Source organism: Podarcis raffonei, chromosome 3 (assembly GCF_027172205.1).
Source record: "Podarcis raffonei isolate rPodRaf1 chromosome 3, rPodRaf1.pri, whole genome shotgun sequence".
In the NCBI taxonomy this organism is placed as follows: Eukaryota; Metazoa; Chordata; class Lepidosauria; order Squamata; family Lacertidae; genus Podarcis; species Podarcis raffonei.
In genome coordinates, this window is record NC_070604.1 from 88,086,411 (window position 1) to 88,104,321 (window position 17,911).

The 17,911-nt window shown below is 45.8% G+C and overlaps 1 protein-coding gene across 1 annotated transcript; it reads left to right on the top strand.

The window, feature by feature from the left end:
- The first annotated feature begins 315 nt into the window (after positions 1 to 315).
- LOC128411586 (uncharacterized protein K02A2.6-like) lies at positions 316 to 9,175 on the top strand. The gene is made up of 4 exons (XM_053384024.1): positions 316 to 322; positions 5,566 to 7,424; positions 8,046 to 8,415; positions 9,159 to 9,175. Exons 1-4 carry the CDS (start codon positions 316 to 318, stop codon positions 9,173 to 9,175), a joined length of 2,253 nt encoding a protein of 750 aa, XP_053239999.1.
- Positions 9,176 to 17,911: the final 8,736 nt, after the last annotated feature.

Sequence of the window (17,911 nt, forward strand, 5' to 3'; positions counted from 1 at the left end):
AGTTCTTTTACATTTTTGCATCACATTTCTCTTCCTGGTTCTGTGAATCATTTAGTACATGTCTGGTCAGACAGACTCTTGCTGAAGTCTTCATATATTGCAATGCATCAAAGTTTTGTTTGAACATGGATATCTGAACAGCTACCAACTTACTTTTAAACTTTCAGTACAAGCATTTAATAAAAGTATTTACTGTTTTATGAGTTCTGTGAGAATACTGGACATCCTTTTTAGAAGATGAAGAGGGGAAATGTGAAGCTTCTGTTTTTAGAGCATACTTTATATATATTTTTAAGATTCTTCTACAAATTCGTAATGGTTGGTAAGTAGTTTGTCATGGGGAGATGATTCACCATTGAGTTGGCGTGCTCTGCCTTCAGATTCCTTAGTCTTCTCATACAGTTGTACAATTATCTTGTCTACAACAAAGGAAAAGCTTCTTTTTGCTTTTAAAAGTCAATTGTAGGCAGAACACACATTTTTCCTGAGCTTTTTTATAAACACAAAAAGCCTTGCCTGTTCCCTGGAGTGTGGGCTTTGGCTAAGTATGGCTTTTGGCTAAACGAAAGGGGAAAGATGCTAATGATAACAGTTGTTCAACAGCACAACTGACTGCCGATCTGCTGGAGGGAGATATTTAAGTGAAGGCTGAGGGACCATTTGTTGGAGATGCTGTTGGAGGTACTGTAGCTGGACTTCATGACCTCCAAGGTCCCCTCCAACTCTTTCGTTTTGCATGTATCATTTTTGTGTTCATAAATCATGTCCTCCCTAAAAGAGGGCACATGTTGCGGTGAGACCTGGAGACTGACCTCCTGGTTGTGGGTGGGTACAATTGGTCAGCCACAACACCCGATTGGTAGGTCCCTCATTGCTGGGTTTAATCTGGCCCATGGGGTGCAGTCTAAACAGACCGAGGGACCTATATATACCTATGCACGTGACCCAGAGCTTCCTCTTTCGGCACGTGCATTCGGAACACTCACCCACCTCTCCCTACTTTTAGGGCTTGTTGCGCTTGACCTTGCTATGCCGTTGTGTGTCGTCTGTCATTGGGACAGGGGCATGGCAGGAATTTTCCCCACTTGGCTGATTGGCTGTTGCCATTTGGGTTTCGCCTGCCGCATAGCAAATCGTCACAACTTGTAAGGTTTCGGATAGGCACTGGTTCAGGTGATAGGGATGGGAGGAATCCAGGGACTCAACTTGGTTTGGTCAACCCCCGACAGGGGGTTGTGACTGTGCCTGAGTCCAGGGGAGCATCTGGGGAGTGAACAGAGTGTGTTCCCAGGCTTTTCACCTGCCTCAGGTGTTCACCCTTGGCTGACCTATGATAGTGCTCTGGGTCAGCGCTACCTGCAAGGGTGGAGGGAGCTAGTCGAACCAGAGCCTATGCAACCACTCACTTTTCTGTAATCAATAAAGTTGTGGCCTAAATTCTGCCAAAAACCGAAACTAAAATTTGAGTCAATTGTGTGTTTATTTAGGGGGGAGGTCTCTGGGTCTGTACATGCAACTACTTTTAAAATGTAAATGTAAATCAACTTGAGATGGTGGTTTAATATGTAATAATACATATTGTAATAATATGTATTATGTAGATGTATTATGTAATAATAGTAATAATAAAAATAAAAAAAATCACACAGTTGCATTATATTTTATGTGCTGGAAACCCATAAAGAGTTGAGCATTACCAGTTGCACACTTCCAACCTGTGTATGATGGCTTCTGCATTTCAAAGATGTGCCTCTCTGAGCATGTTCTGGCTCTTTCCTTACATCCATTTTTAAAATGCAAATAGGAAAATTAAATGTTGACTTCCCACCCCCCTTTTTCTTTTATTGTTGAATCACTGGGTGGAGAACAATTCCCACTAATTTTCCCTGATGGTGCAACTCCTTTGTCCCTTTGCTTCTACATGAAATATGAGTAATTATATTTACTCTCAGGTGTGTGAGAGCGTGCCTGTAAAGCACTTGGTAATCTTTAGAGAGAACATTGTCAGAGCCTGGCTGTAGATAAAGGGCAAGCGAAGGCAACATCAGTTTATGCAACGTGCTTCTTAAGCAATTGTCTGCAAAATATGATGGATTATTTTCAGTGAAATCATTTCACGCGGCAAAATATATTTACTAGCATTTGCAGACCTTATTTCAGCCCGTAAATATTTCTAAAATCAGAATGAACTATGTACCATTCAAACTCTTTAAAGGGCAATGGAATGTATCTGCTGATCAAAATTTTTGTGGATCTAGGTTTGCATGCTATCCTAACAAAACATGAGACTATATTGCAGAGACGAAAGGTTTAACTAAAGAAAGGAAATAAATTTAGACTGTTTTCTTCCTCATGTGTCTTTTAAAATTAATATGGATTGTCCTGAATTATAGGGTGGCTTCCTTAGCCGTGTACACACTTTTTTTCCACTCCACATTCAGTGTGCTCCCACTGCTGGTTTGGAAAATGGTGTACACATGACACCAGCTGCATTCCATATCTATCCTGTGTCTCTTATGCCATTTTTAAATGTATTACATCATTTTTATAGGTTTACCCCCAAACTAGCTTCTGTCCTAATTGAGAAAAATAGTGACCAGGCTGCTTTTAAAGCCGGTAATGTGTACACAGTTTAAGTTGCTCCTGTAAAGTATGATCCATACAAAATTAGAAAATAATTTAAGATAAGATCTGTGCTGGAGCCTGACCCTGACCAAGTCCCATCTAATTTGGTGCTCTGTTCTCACAATGGCTAACTAAATGCTTATGGGGAGCTCACAAGGAGGGCATTTGCGCAATAGTCCACTCTTCCCATCATGTTCCACCATGACTGATATTCAGAGTCACACTGTTTCTAATATTGAAGCTAGTACATAGCTTCAGGCCCACTTAGAGGTCTAGAGAGAGCCAAGCCACTGCCCTCTATTGAGGCTCCTTAGCCAAAATGAAGACTTTTTAAAATGACAAACACACAAAAATAAGGCACCTAAAAGAGTGAGAGAGACATAAATTTGTAACTTTTAAAAATAAATTTCTCCATGTTTTTTAACATTACAAACATCCATTCAAACAAAACAACACTGATATAAACTTGGGGTTCTCTGAACCCTGAACTTCCCCTCACCCCCCTGGTTTTCAAAATGTACATTTTTTTATCTTACCGCAGTTGATCAAATTTATCTAACTTTAATTTAATCCTTTTTTTTAGTCTTTTGGTTTTTGCAAATTACAAGTGTTATAAAAATCCTGCCAACGTCTTTAATTGTTTACAATGTTCTTTAATATAGTCTATGTATTTTTTTCCCATCCTGCATAAATTTGTATCTTTAAGCTGAGAGAGTTTGTCACATTTGGTCTGATACACACACACACACACACACACACACACACACACACACACACAGAGAGCGAGAGAGAGAGAGAAAACACAGCTATGAAACTTATCAAATACAGTCAAACCTCAGAACTTGAATGGGTCTGTTGCCAAACATTTCAGTTCCTGAATGCCCCAAACCCGGAAGTAAGTGTTCCGGTTTTCAAACGTTCCTTGGAACTCAAACGTCTGACGCGGCTTCCATTATGCAAAAACCTAGCTGTCGGCCAATTGGAAGCCGCGCCTCAGAACTTAAACGTTTCAGAAGTCGAATGGTCTTCTGGAACGGATTATGTTTGAGTTCCGAGGTTTGACTGTATCAACAAATCAACAAGTGTCTAAATCTGAGGCCCCTTTTGAGTCTGAGGCCCAATCCAAATGATTCTCCTGCCCTCCAATCTGTTTGGCTCTGGGGAGCCATCATAGCTAGTAACCATTGGTTAGGAAAATAGATAACTCCCCCATCATCCATCACTTTGGCCTTGACCCACCCTCTACTTCCATCTCCTTAGCTTGTGTGTGGAAGAGGAGATTTTGGCTGTGTTCACATCATAAGCACATTTAAAGTGCATGACATCTGTTATGTACTGAGTCGAATAGGATCCAAACTGCAGCAGTCTGATTGGTCCTAGAACAATAGGATCCAAAAGGCAGCAGTCTGATTGGTCCTAGAACAATAGGATTCAGAATGCAGCAGTCTGATTGGTCCTAGAACAATGCAGCAGTATGATTGGTTGGCAGGAACTACCCAATCATGCTCCAGATAGAAGTGAATCCACAACCTGATTGGCTTACAGTAGAATTCCGGAATTAGCCAATCATGTGCAGCCCATTGTGTAAATAATGTATATAAAGCAGATACTTTGAGGGGACTTTCATTCATTCCTCCTCACCACTATGAGCTGAATAAAGAGCATGAAATCACTTCGCGACTCTGAGTATATTTCACTGGCGACGAGGATGGGATCCCGCTGAGCTGACTGCCACACACAGCACCGCAGCACCGCCACCTGCCACACCGCTGCCTCGCACCGTGTTCCAGGCTTCAGCTCCGGGACACAAGGAACTCAGAATGGCAACCGACAACAGCTTCTCGCCATTCAACCCAGCATCTGGAGACTGGGAAGCGTACGCCTCCCGTTTCACCTTCCTCCTAGAAGCCAAAGGGGTCACCGACGAAGAAGACGCCAAGAAGAGGGCGATATTCTTCAGCGTCTGCGGAGAGGAGACGTTTGAAATCGCCCGGGCTCTCCTTGCGCCTGAAGACGTCGCTACTGTTCCATACAAAACAATAATGGAACAGCTGAAGGGGCACTTTTCGCCGCAGCCCTCAGTGGTGGCTCGTCGAAATGCCTTCTACGCAAAGCGGCAAGCCCCTGGGGAAACCATAACTGGGTTTGTGACCTCTCTCCGCCAAGCCGCCCGGTTCTGCAACTTCTCAGAGCTGGAGAACATGCTTCGTGACCGCCTCGTCGGTGGCCTGAAGGATGAGAAGCTGCAACGACGCCTCTACGCTAAGAAGAACCTAACGTTCCAGGTCGCTCTGGAGGAGGCCCTGGCAACGGAAGCTGCCGAGAGGTCGACGCAAGAGGCACGGCCGAGCCAGCTGTCCCAACCGAGGGTCCACCACGAAGACCTCACCGACGACTCAGGATCCGACAGGGAGGAGGTGCACCGAGTACAGCAGCGCACTCAAGCAGCCCACATACCACAGCTGCCTCGACGAGAAGGAGGGAACTGCGCAAGCTGTGGAGAAAGTCACGAGAGGAGGACCTGCTGTTTCCGCAACGCAGAGTGCAGGCAGTGCAGAAAATTGGGACACATCGCCCGGGTGTGTCGGGCTCGGCCCACCCGACGCCAGGCATCAGATGACCAATCCAAGAGCCCCAGGTCCCGGGGCCCAACGCACCAAGGCAACTCGACAGAGCTCACGGACTTCCAGGTATACCAGTTGCCCCACCCCAACGTAGAGAAAATTTATGTTGACGTACAGATAGAGGGGGCCCCATGCCGCATGGAGCTTGACACGGGTTCAACTCTATCCATAATCTCGGCAAGGACCTTAAGGAAACTGTGTCCTACTGGGGGTCCCAAACTCAGGCCGGCCCCATTCACCCTCCGGGACTTCCAAAAACGTAAGGTCCCCACAATGGGGGTGGGGACCTTCAGGGTGCAATACCGAGGGCGGACGCGGCAACTGGACTTGCTTGTGGTCAAGGGCCCCTACATTAGCTTACTGGGATTGGCATGGTTTGGACCACTGGGGCTAGCCGTCACCGGGGTGAACCACACTAGCTTACAAGTGGACGTGGACGCCATATGCAAGGAATTTCCGGGGGTTTTCGATGGGAAATTGGGACAGTATACGGGCCCCCCCATTGCTCTACAGCTTGACCCCGCAGTACGACCGGTCAGGCTCAAGGCCCGCCGGGTCCCGTTCGCCCTGAAACCCTGTATAGACGAGGAATTGGACCGGCTTGTGGAGCAAGGAGTGCTGGAGCCGGTGCCTAATGCCCCCTGGGAAACCCCAATCGTCACGCCCGTCAAGCCTAATGGTTCAGTCCGCATCTGCGCAGACTACAAATGTACCATAAACAAGGCCCTCACAGCCCATGCATACCCAGTGCCAGTGGTCAACCATGTTCTTGCCACCCTGGCTGGGTCGAAAATTTTTGGCAAGCTGGACTTGGCCCAAGCATATCAACAGCTGCCAGTAGATGAGGCCACAGCAGAGGCACAGACGATTGTGACGCACAGAGGAGCATTCAGGGTAAAGCGGCTGCAATTTGGTGTCAGCGTGGCACCAGGCATATTCCAGAATCTAATGGACTCTCTACTTAAAGGGATTCCTGGCGTCACCCCCTTCTTCGATGATGTGTTGATTGCCGGGCCCACACCAGAGGAGTTTGAGGACCGCCTCCGCACCGTTCTGCACCGTTTCCAGACGGCGGGTCTCAAGGTGAAGCGGGAAAAATGTCTACTAGGAGTGCCTCAGGTGGACTTTCTGGGATTTATGGTGGACGCAGAAGGGGTCCACCCGACTGGGGACAAGGTACGGGCCATTTGTGATGCCCCAGCGCCCAAGAACAAGACTGAACTTCAGGCCTTCTTGGGACTATTGAACTTTTACCATTCCTTCCTTCCCCACAAGGCGGCGGTAGCAGAGCCCCTACACAGACTCCTGGACAAGCGGGCCCCTTGGGTGTGGGGCCAGCGCCAGGAGGCCGCATTCCAGGCAGTCAAGGACTTGCTTGTCTCAAACTCGGTCTTGGCACACTTCGACGAGAGGCTGCCGGTGGTGCTAGCATGCGATGCCTCGCCCTATGGAATTGGCGCTGTCCTGGGACACCAACTCCCGGATGAAAGAGAGGTACCGGTGGCATACTTTTCCCAGACACTCAACGCAACCGAGCGGAACTACTCGCAAATCGACAAAGAGGGTCTGGCAATCGTGAAGGGGTTAAAAAAATTCCATGATTTCTTGTACGGGCGGCCCTTCACCGTGGTGACTGACCACAAGCCGTTGCTTGGCTTATTTGCCCCTGAAAAGCAGACCCCCCAAGTGCTGTCTCCTCGCGTCCTCAGGTGGTCAATTTTCCTTGCCAGCTACCAGTATGCACTGATTCACCGTCCGGGGAAGGCGATGGGCCATGCGGATGCCCTCAGCAGGCTACCACTACCGGAAACAGGCCCCGACCCAGCACCTGCACAAGAGGTTATGAGCCTGGAGCTGCTTCCCGACCGCCCCATTCAGGCACAAGAAGTTGCACACCATTCCAAGAAAGATAGGGTCATCTCCCGGGTCCTGGACTGGGTGTGGAGGGGATGGCCCAGCAGCAGCCCCGGGCCAGAATTCACCGGCTACACAACCCGCAAACATGAACTGTCGGCCCACAAGGGGTGCCTGTTATGGGGAAGCAGGGTTGTTGTTCCCCAGCCCCTCCGCAAAAGGGTCCGCACAGCCCTACACGAGACACACCCAGGGGTAGTAAGAATGAAGGCCCTCGCCAGGAGTTATGTGTGGTGGCCGGGGATCGACGGAGAGATAGAGGCCTGGGTCAAACACTGCCAGGCCTGCCAAGAATCCCGCCCAGATCCCCCAAGGGCCCCAGTCCAGTCCTGGGAGTCCGCCCGAGCACCATGGTCACGCCTGCATGTGGACTTCGCTGGCCCCTTTCAGGGGAAAACATTCTTCATAGTGGTGGACTCCTACACCAAATGGCTGGAAGTCGCACTGGTATCGTCCACTTCTACGTCCGCAGCCATCCGGGTACTACGCAGGCTGTTTACAACCCACGGGCTCCCTGACACTCTCGTCTCAGACAACGGGACTGCATTTACGTCAGGAGAATTCCAAACCTTCACAGCGCAGAACGCCATCCGCCACATCCGTTCGGCGCCATTCCATCCTGCCACCAATGGCCAAGCAGAACGCATGGTGCGGACCACCAAGGACACCCTTCGCCGCATGACGCAAGGGGATTGGGAGTACCGCCTTGCCACATTCCTTCTAGCACAGCACAGCACCCCCAGCTCAACGACTGGCCGGAGCCCCGCTGAACTACTAATGGGTCGGCGCCTTGCAATCAGATTGGACCGCCTTCACCCCGATAGAGCTCAGGATGAGGTAGTGGTGGGGGAAGGCAGGAACCCCCGGACCTTCGAGGCCCAGGACCCAGTGTACGCAAAGAATTTTGGGGCAGGCCCAGCATGGGTACCCGCCACAGTCACCAGGGTCACTGGCCCCGTGTCGTACGAGGTGCTAACAGATGGGGGGCAATGCTGGCGCCGCCACTGCGACCAGATACGGCGACGATTCCCAGGAGAAAACCAGGAGGAGGAAAGGTCAGAGGAGTCCCAAGGGAACAGAGGGGCAGTGAGGCCCATAGAGCACGAGGGGCCAGCAGGAGAGGCAGAATCAGTAAATACAGAGAGGACCTGCGAGGCCGAAAGGACACCGGAACCAGAACCACGACTGAGCGAGCCGGTTGCGCCAGACCAAATAGCCCCATCACAGCCAGCATCCTTGGAACACGAGCCAGAACCTGAACCCCGGACCAGGGAACACCCCAGGCCGCAACGCACACGTAGGCCGCCAGCGTACCTCGAGGACTATGAATGCGACCTCCCGGGCAGGACTGGAACTTAGAGGGGAGGGGTGTTATGTACTGAGTTGAATAGGATCCAAACTGCAGCAGTCTGATTGGTCCTAGAACAATAGGATCCAAAAGGCAGCAGTCTGATTGGTCCTAGAACAATAGGATTCAGAATGCAGCAGTCTGATTGGTCCTAGAACAATGCAGCAGTATGATTGGTTGGCAGGAACTACCCAATCATGCTCCAGATAGAAGTGAATCCACAACCTGATTGGCTTACAGTAGAATTCCGGAATTAGCCAATCATGTGCAGCCCATTGTGTAAATAATGTATATAAAGCAGATACTTTGAGGGGACTTTCATTCATTCCTCCTCACCACTATGAGCTGAATAAAGAGCATGAAATCACTTCGCGACTCTGAGTATATTTCAACATCCCTCTACCCCAAACAATAATTGGAACTGTAGTTTGTTAAGGGTGCTGGGCATTGTAGGACTGTGAGGGGTAAAATACAGCTCTCAGAACTCTTTGTGGAAAGCCAAATATACTGTGTTTGTGCAGCTTCCATCATGGCTCTCCGGCTTCTTGACAAGCTTGGTCCTCTTCCATGTGACTCTGAGGAAAGAGCAAGGGGTTCATCAAGCCATTTCTTCTTACAAATTCACAGCACTTGTACAATTTCTGCAGGCTTGGAACAAACCTGAATGCTGTTTTCCACTGATTTCTATGAGCTATTCTGTTAGCAGTTCAGTGCTATTTAAGATAATGGCTCCCAACAACTGGTATACCAGAACAAACATTTACTTCCTCCTCTAGTCTAATTAATGCACAAAGGGGTTAATACCATCAGATAAGCTTTCTTGCCAGCCTTTGCTATGTTGACTTCCCTGTACCTTGGGAGGAACTAGGTACCAAGAATTATTCTTTTATACTCCCCCCCAAAACCAACACAGTCCACACTTCAAAGTGCCCTATTTTCATGGTTTTTAAAAGAGTTTTGTAGCTTCTTAATCAAGTGGGAGCTAAACTGAAATTATTTCCTGGGAAGAAGCAAAAAAAGAAAAGAAGAAAGTTGCAACAAATTGAGTTAGATTTGCTTCCTCCTTGGTTACCTCCATGAGTCGGCTCTTCTAAAAGTAGAACAAATATTGGGAATTGCCTGTCAAGAATGGAGGGAAGCACTTTGAAGGTTTGCATCACACCTCCATTGAGTCATTTTTTAACTCCCCCTGAAATGTTTACAATGTGGCTTTAAAAAAAGGGATTCTGGAAGTTACGAAGCAATTTAATGGTCTATCAAAACACTAACTACAATAGGATAATAGGCCTGTAATTGCACTAGTTAGCTGGAGGGCTGCTATTTATTTATTTTTAAACAAGGCTTTCATTACGAGTCACCATAAAATCATATTGTTAGCATACTGAGCATAGAATCCAACTCAAAGGGGCTGTGGGGGCTTCGGCCTCCACCAGAAAATATTTGAGGGAGCCGGGCCCTCACAGAGTTGATAGGCATTCCTATTAAAATGGTGTGTGCACACATTGTGTCATGTGATCAGTTATACGGTGCGGGGCTTACTTGGGCTCCCACAATAATTTATTCAACTTGGCACCCCTGAACCTGAGTATTGTAGAAGGTTACTTTGCCTGAAAATAGCATCAATTTCTTTATCTGGCAGGCTGCCATACTGTCAGGCTTTGTGGGAAGTGGGTCTTCCAAGGACCAGTGAGGCATTCTTAGAGATAAGACTGGTTTTGGTCACCTGGGGTTCCAAGTCCAGGGCTGGCCCTACCATTAGACAGAGTGAAACTGCTGCCTCCAGTGGAAGATGCTGAGGGGTATAGAGCAGGGGTAAGGTGTTGGAGGACATGCTAGCCTGCTGCCCTCTGGTGTGATGGAGGACACTGTCCCATCCTTAGTGTTGCTGTAGCATTTAACTGCCAGTCTAGTCAGCTTCTGCACATGGAAAGGAGACCACCTTGTCCACCTCAGGTGGCCAGATGTTTTGGGCTGGCCTTGTCCACATAGATACCTGGACATCATAGGTGGCCACAATATCTCAGCTTCGACCCTCTATGTGAGGAGATTATGGTGTTGCATTGCTTTGAGCTCTTAGGCTGCAAAATGGGAAGGAAGTACTATTGAATTCTAAATGGACAAGTCTATGATTGCACTGTATTTTTTAATTATTTTCCACTTTGTGTATGAAATAATGCATTGAGGAAGAGTTGTGGGAAGGCATCATGCAATGAAGACAAAGACTACTGTCGATCTTTTGCAAAATATTTTAAAATTGCTTTAATAAAAATTCCATGGTAAAGAAAGGCCATGAAAGCAACATTTTTTTTTGTACCATGGTTTGAATGAGTGTGAATGAGCCACAGCATTTTACTTAAACCTGGTAGATTTGATAAAACACCAAGGCTTCCGCTGCCACCACATTTTACACCCATGCAATATAAAACTCTCAAAATGAATGAAACCACAGTGACTAATAGTTTTGGGATTAGTTATCTGTACTCTACTCAAATATTTAAAACAAATATAATGTCCTGTTCTGTAGTGTGTGCTTAAAAAAAAAAGCTGTTTTTTCACATCTGGGAATTATGTCTCACTCTTTAATGTTAGTTTACTTAATGGATTTATAGTTTGCATTTCTAGGTTGTTAAGGCAGCATATGGACATAAGGACATGAGAAGAGTCTGCTGGATCAGGCCAGTGTGGCCCAACCAGTCCAGCTTCCCATTTTCACAGTGGCCAACCAGAGGCCTGTGGGAAGCCTGCAAGCAGGACCTGAGCTCCAGAGCCCTGTCGTTTCCTGCAGCTTTCAGCTCATGGTACTCAGAAGCACATTGCCTCCAACCATGAAGGCAGAGCTTAGTCATCACGGCTGGTAGTTACTGATAGACTTTACCTCCATGGATTTGTCCTCTGTTAAAACCACCCAAATTGACAAGACATCGCTGAGTCCTGAGGGAGCAATTGCACAGGTTAACTTTGCACTGCATGAGGAAGGACTTCCTTTGGTCTGTTTTGAATCCTCCGTCATTCAGCTTCATTTAATGTCCACTGGAGTTCTAACGTTATGAGAGAACGGGGGGAAACTGTTCCCTGTCCCCCTTCTCTATGCCATACATAATTTCACACACTCCTGTCATGCTGCCTTTTACTCCCCCTTTCCCCAATGAGCCTTAAATGCTGCCAGTTTACTGCCCTTTCACTCACTTTGGAGAGGCCCTTTTGGAGCTCTTCATAATCCTTTTCGGTTTTGACAACCAATTTAATATAATCAGCAAACCACCCTACTGCTCCCCCCCTAACTCTAGATCATTTCTGAAAAAGTTAAAAGCATAAAGTTGTTATTTTTTAAAAAAATAGTTTTTATTAAGGATTTCTTTTGTGTTACAAAACAAACAAGCAGGGAAAGGTGATTCATATATCTAGCTATGTATCATCTATATCTATCTATCATCTCTGTCTATCTATCTATCATCTATCATCTATCATCTATCATCTATCATCTATCTATATCTATCTATCTATATCTATCTATCTATCTATCTATCTATCTATCTATCTATCATCTATCTATCATCTATATCTATCTATCTATCTATCTATCTATCTATCTATCTATCATCTATCTATCTATCATCTATCTATCTATATCTATCATCTATCTATCTATCATCTATCTATCTATCTATCTATCATCTATCTATCTATCTATCATCTATCTATCTATCATCTATCTATCATCTATCATCTATCATCATCTATCATCTATAATTTTTCATTATTAAAATTTCCTGTTATGTACCCAGTTCCTGATCCACAAGAGGACCTTTCCTTGTATGACCACTTCGTTTACTTAGGCGTCTGTGCTGCAGTACTCTGTCGAAGGCTTTCTGAAAGTCCAAGTACACTGTGTCAACCAGATCAGCTCTTATCTATATGCTTGTTGACACTCTCAAAGAGTGCTCAGATAGAGAGGACTTGCCGATACAGAAGCCCTCATTGGTTCTGCTTCAGGAAGGCTTGGTTATTTTAAGCAATACCTTCCACCAGTTTTCCAAGGACAGATATTAACTGACCGGCAATGTCTAGGTTATCCTCCCACCCCACCTGCTACATCACTTTTTTAAAAAAAAAAATTGCATTATGTTGGTCACTTTCCAGTCCTCAGGTATGATAGGATTTTGATATCACACCTACCCCAGTGTAATCAGTAGAGTTGTGCTGTGCCAGCAAAGTAGTCCAGAAGAGCTTCAGAGTCTGCTCCTCCTTGCAGTTGTCAGTCTTTCCCAGAGGTCAAAGTGGCTTTATACCCACCAATGTATGTACACACATTCTTTGGAGAAAGATAGGCTGCAAGATAGGGACGCGGGTGGCGCTGTGGGTAAAAGCCTCAGCGCCTAGGGCTTGCTGATCGAAAGGTCGGCGGTTCGAATCCCCGCGGTGGGGTGCGCTCCCGTCGTTCAGTCCCAGCGCATGCCAACCTAGCAGTTCGAAAGCACCCCCGGGTGCAAGTAGATAAATAGGGACCGCTTACAAGCGGGAAGGTAAACGGCGTTTCCGTGTGCGGCTCTGGCTCGCCAGAGCAGCGATGTCACGCTGGCCACGTGACTCGGAAGTGTCTCCGGACAGCGCTGGCCCCCGGCCTCTTGAGTGAGATGGGCGCACAACCCTAGAGTCTGGCAAGACTGGCCTGTACGGGCAGGGGTACCTTTACCTTTTAGGCTGCATGAGTAATACCAAAGGCCCGTGGCCTTGAGCTGTTTCAAAACCCACTACAGCTGGCATCCTTACCCTGAACAGAAATCAGTCGTGGACAAAGGGCATAGGGGCCAAGAGGTCTTCGACCCTCCCAATAAAATATTTGAGAGGGCTGCCCACCCCCAGTTGATGGACATTGCCATTCAAATAGTGTGCATGCACTGCATCATGTGATTAGTTATTTTATTAGTTATTTTATTTTATTCAAGTTGACACCCCTGCTCGAGACACAGACCAAGCAGTTAGTGCAATTTCACACATATTCCCAAATTTCACCAACAAATATGAGGGACAAATTGCATATCAGCTATTTCACATTTGAGAACTCTCAGATAGATACCATCCAGACCTGACAATTTGTCAGTTTTCATTTAGTCTATTAGGCCTGGAACTTTGTTTTTCATCACCACTATTTTTCTTAGTTACTCAGACTTCCTTCCTGCAAAGATTTGTTCAGGCACTGGGATCTGACCTATATCTTCTGCTATGAAGGCAGGTGCAAATAGCCAATTCTGCTTCTCTGCAATCTCCTTATCCTCTTTTAGCACATATTTGGCTCCCTTGTCATTCAAGCGTCCAACTGCCTCCCTAGCTGGGAATTGTAGACCCAAAAGTTTGGAGGGTACCAGGTTGTCAAAGACTGTCCAGAACATCTGAAGCAGCAACACTAAAAGAAGTGGCCATTCACATGGGAGATAAAGTGTTACCATGTTGCATGGAAGTCACTTTTCCATCAGTAAAGACTTATCCCATACATGGAAGTACCACCTCTCTAAAGAGCCAGTCTCAGACTTCTTCCAGTATTGTGTAACTTCTAAGAAAGCTACAGCCTCTTGAAGTCAGGGTCTATATTATTTATAAATATTTTTATTTAATCTTTCCAGTATAGCAACACAAGAGTTCCCCATTTGATTAACATAGCCCCCTAAACCTCCTGAGAACATGATACAGAGGTCAGCCAAATCTGTCCCACCACAACTGGTTATGTGTTGCTGCATATTGGAATTAGTTTCTGATACATATGCTATGAGGGCACACCATATGTCTACAAAAGTTCTGTTTGTCAATCGTTCAATGCTTTTAACTGTGTAGGCAGCTTTCCCATGACAGAGTACAAACCTTTTGACTCCAAGCAGACAACTGCTAATTATCCAGTTTGAATCCAGGGTCTATACATTTAACAACCAATGATATGGTTTAGTAAAGCTGAGCCAGGAGAACTCTCCTCTCCTCTCCCTCCCCCCCCAACCCTCCTCTAGTATTACATTTTGAACATCTGAAATATACAGTGGTACCTCGTGTTACAGACGCTTCAGGTTACAGACTCCGCTAACCCAGAAATAGTACCTTGGGTTAAGAACTTTGCTTCAGGATGAGAACAGAAATTGTGCAGCGGCGGTGTGGTGGCAGCGGGAGGCCCCATTAGCTAAAGTGGTGCCTCAGGTTAAGAACAGTTTCAGGTTAAGAACGGACCTCCGGAATGAATTACCATAAGTTCTTCACCTGAAGTACTACTGTATTGAGATTTACAAACTGAAATAATTCTTGCAGTTCCTCAATAGTCCAGTGGAGGTCACTGAGTTCCAAGTGGAGAATTTGCACACATGTTAGATTCTAGGCCAAACTACACATTACACATTACAGGATATCCTTTTTAAATTTGTTTTAAAAGCTGCTTTGAGAGCAGGCGATTGAAAGAGAAGCAGCAGCAAGGAGGACTTAATACTTTCCTCACCTGTTATTTTCTCCAACTTGTCACCCTGAAATTTCTCTTCCCTGATCCATCTAATGTAAAATATATGACGCATATTTTAAACCCTGGGAGGGGTGAGGACAGATGAATAATGAATTAATAAACGATAAAGTAAGCAATGGTTGTTGCTTCCCCACAAACAAATGCTCAATAAAGAGTGGCATTATATTACCTTCAAACCAGCTTTTTGCAAGGAAATCAGGATGAATGCGCAATAAACAAGACCACTGGAGGAGCCCTGGTTGGCCACTGTGAGACAAGAATGCTGGACTCGATCAGACTTTGACGTTGTCTGATCCAGCCGGGCTTTTCTTATGTTTTTATGACTGTGTGGACAAAGAAAGTAGCAGATGTATTTATATGTACACATGGCCTGAGGTTTCTAAGATAAGGACTGAAGATAGAATAAATGCCAAGAACACACATTCTGACATGATAAACATGACTGAATATAATACTTCATTGATGGAGCAACAAAACATGAAGTTCCAAAGGGCTTTTCTGACAATAACCGCTCACCTAGGGCTCCAGGTGGGCAGTTTTTGCTGCATGGTGCGGCTGAGGTGGGTCCATGGAGTCTGCCATCTTCCAGTGTGGCTGGGGGAGGGGGTGGTTATCTGGAGCCAGCCGCCTCTAGCTTCTCAGATATGGGTGGGCAGTGCCCACAAGGCCAATCAGAAGCAGGGGTTTGGGGGCTGTGCCCACCCCGTCCCTGTCTTATTTAAGGGGGCGCACCCTGTTGGCTGTTTGTTGCTGGTGACCCTGGGCCAGTCAGCATTCCTCTGCCCAACTTACCTCACAGGATTGCTAGGAGGATGAAATGGGATGGCAGAGAACCATGCTTGCCCCCTTGAGCTCCTTGGAGGGAATGTGGGGTATAAATGTAATGATAATTAATTAATAAATTAATAAACATTTCTCCTGTTGCCTGGAAAGGACCTATAGCACAAAATGGGAGACAGCTGAGAGAGCCATTCATAACGCCTTTTCAATCCCTGAAAAACATGCCCTTTTACTAGATTCTAGTTCAGTTGCTTTTCACTGCAACTGTTCCTTGTATTGACCTTAAGGTTAAAGACAGAATGTCCAAGAAGACTGAAATGATCCCAGACTGATTTTGTGTGTTCCAGTTTTATAGCATTCCATTTGGGTCCATTCATTCTCTTTTGTGGGGACTGTGATGATCTTTGGCTGATGCATTATAAACATCTGCAGAGTATTACTATGAAATGGTGATGTTACATAATAAGAAGATGTGTAGGTAAATAAGCCCTTGATAATGTGACTGATGTTATTTAGCCCAGCGATTGAGAGACGCCATATCTCAGTGGCAGTATGTATGCAAACGGACCCAGTCTGTATGCAAACAGACCCAGCATCAGTCCCTGGCATCAGTCCCCAGCTCAAAAATATTCCCCATCTCACATTGAGTTATTTGTTTCCCATCCAGATCGCTGATCCACTCCAGTTCTGTTTGGCTTCAGTCATGACACAGCATCAGCTGTTCTCACACCACCCTCCCCCATTTCAAATCTATGATTAAAAACATTGTGCCAGTTATTGGCACATTTCCCCTGCCTTTTCTGTTAGTCTATTATGCAAAATGTCTGCATTAATGAAATTGAGAAATGTACTGGCTAAAGGTGCATGTCGCCGAAGCATGGGCTCAGAAACATTTTGTATTTCATTGTCTCAGTGCAGCCATTTGTGGAAGGCTGATTGTCTGTAAGTTCTGTTACTTTTTTAAGATTGGCCGTCAATGAACTGCCAAGCTTAAATTATTTCTCTTTGTAGTTTTTTCATGTTCTTTCCTCCCAAATCCCAGGTGACCAGACGTTGAATGTTGTAATGATTAAAATGAGGACAGCAGCTTGATCACTTCCTAATGAGGACAGGAAATGATAATGAAATGAAATTTCAGCCAGATCCCAACCCCCCACCTTGCCAAAAAGAAAAGAAATAGGTTAATGAAAAACTTATGCACGGTTCCCCTTGGAACTGCTTAGCAAGGGAGGAAGTGGAAACACTGGTCCCTTCCAGACAACCTGTTGTTGAGCATTCAGTCGAATCTGTCTGCACAAATTTTGCAGAGAGGTTAGATGAGACAATATTGACTATTTATTGAGCATTCGTACTGTTTTGTTTGTGAAAAGGTTATTCAATCTTGCATTAATGCAATAATTATGCAAACATTTCCCCATAGCTTTGTATATTGCAAAAAAGTTCTGTTTGGGGGCAGGTGGAGCTGGTTTGTTGTGCAAGAGTGCCAAACCAGCTTTCATTGTACAACCTGAATTTGTCTGTATGTGATTGAATCCCACCTAAAACTAGTGACAACCTAGAAGTGCCCACTGTTGGTGAAATTAACAGAGGCAAATGAGACAATTGTCAGAGCTTTCCCTGTGGGCCCCATTGCTAGTAGCATTAAACCTGCACATACCCTCTCTCTCCCTGTCTGCCCATCCCCACAACATTATCAGGTCTAAAATACTCCGAACATGCTGTTGTGATTCTGTTTCATGGTTTGCAAGGTATTGTTGTGTAAGGAAAATCAGAAACTCTTGCTGTCATTTCTCCATTGCTGTTGGTCAAACTTCATCAAACAGAATATTCTATGAATGCACCAACACTGTCCTGTACTGTTATACAATTCTCCAATATGTTTTGGAGAGCAGACTGTAACCTTCCTGACATGGATGTTGTGAGAATAAATGGGAGGAGGTGGCAAATAGTTATGCTGCCTAAAGCTCATTAAAGGAAAGACACATCATCTCTCTCTCTTGATATATAGATATATAAAACTTGCATCCCTACTTCCGTCAAGAAAATTATTGGGAAAAACACAGGGAGCCATCACCGCAAGGATCCCAGCCAGGAAAAAAAATGTGATTGTATTTAAGGGTGGTATTA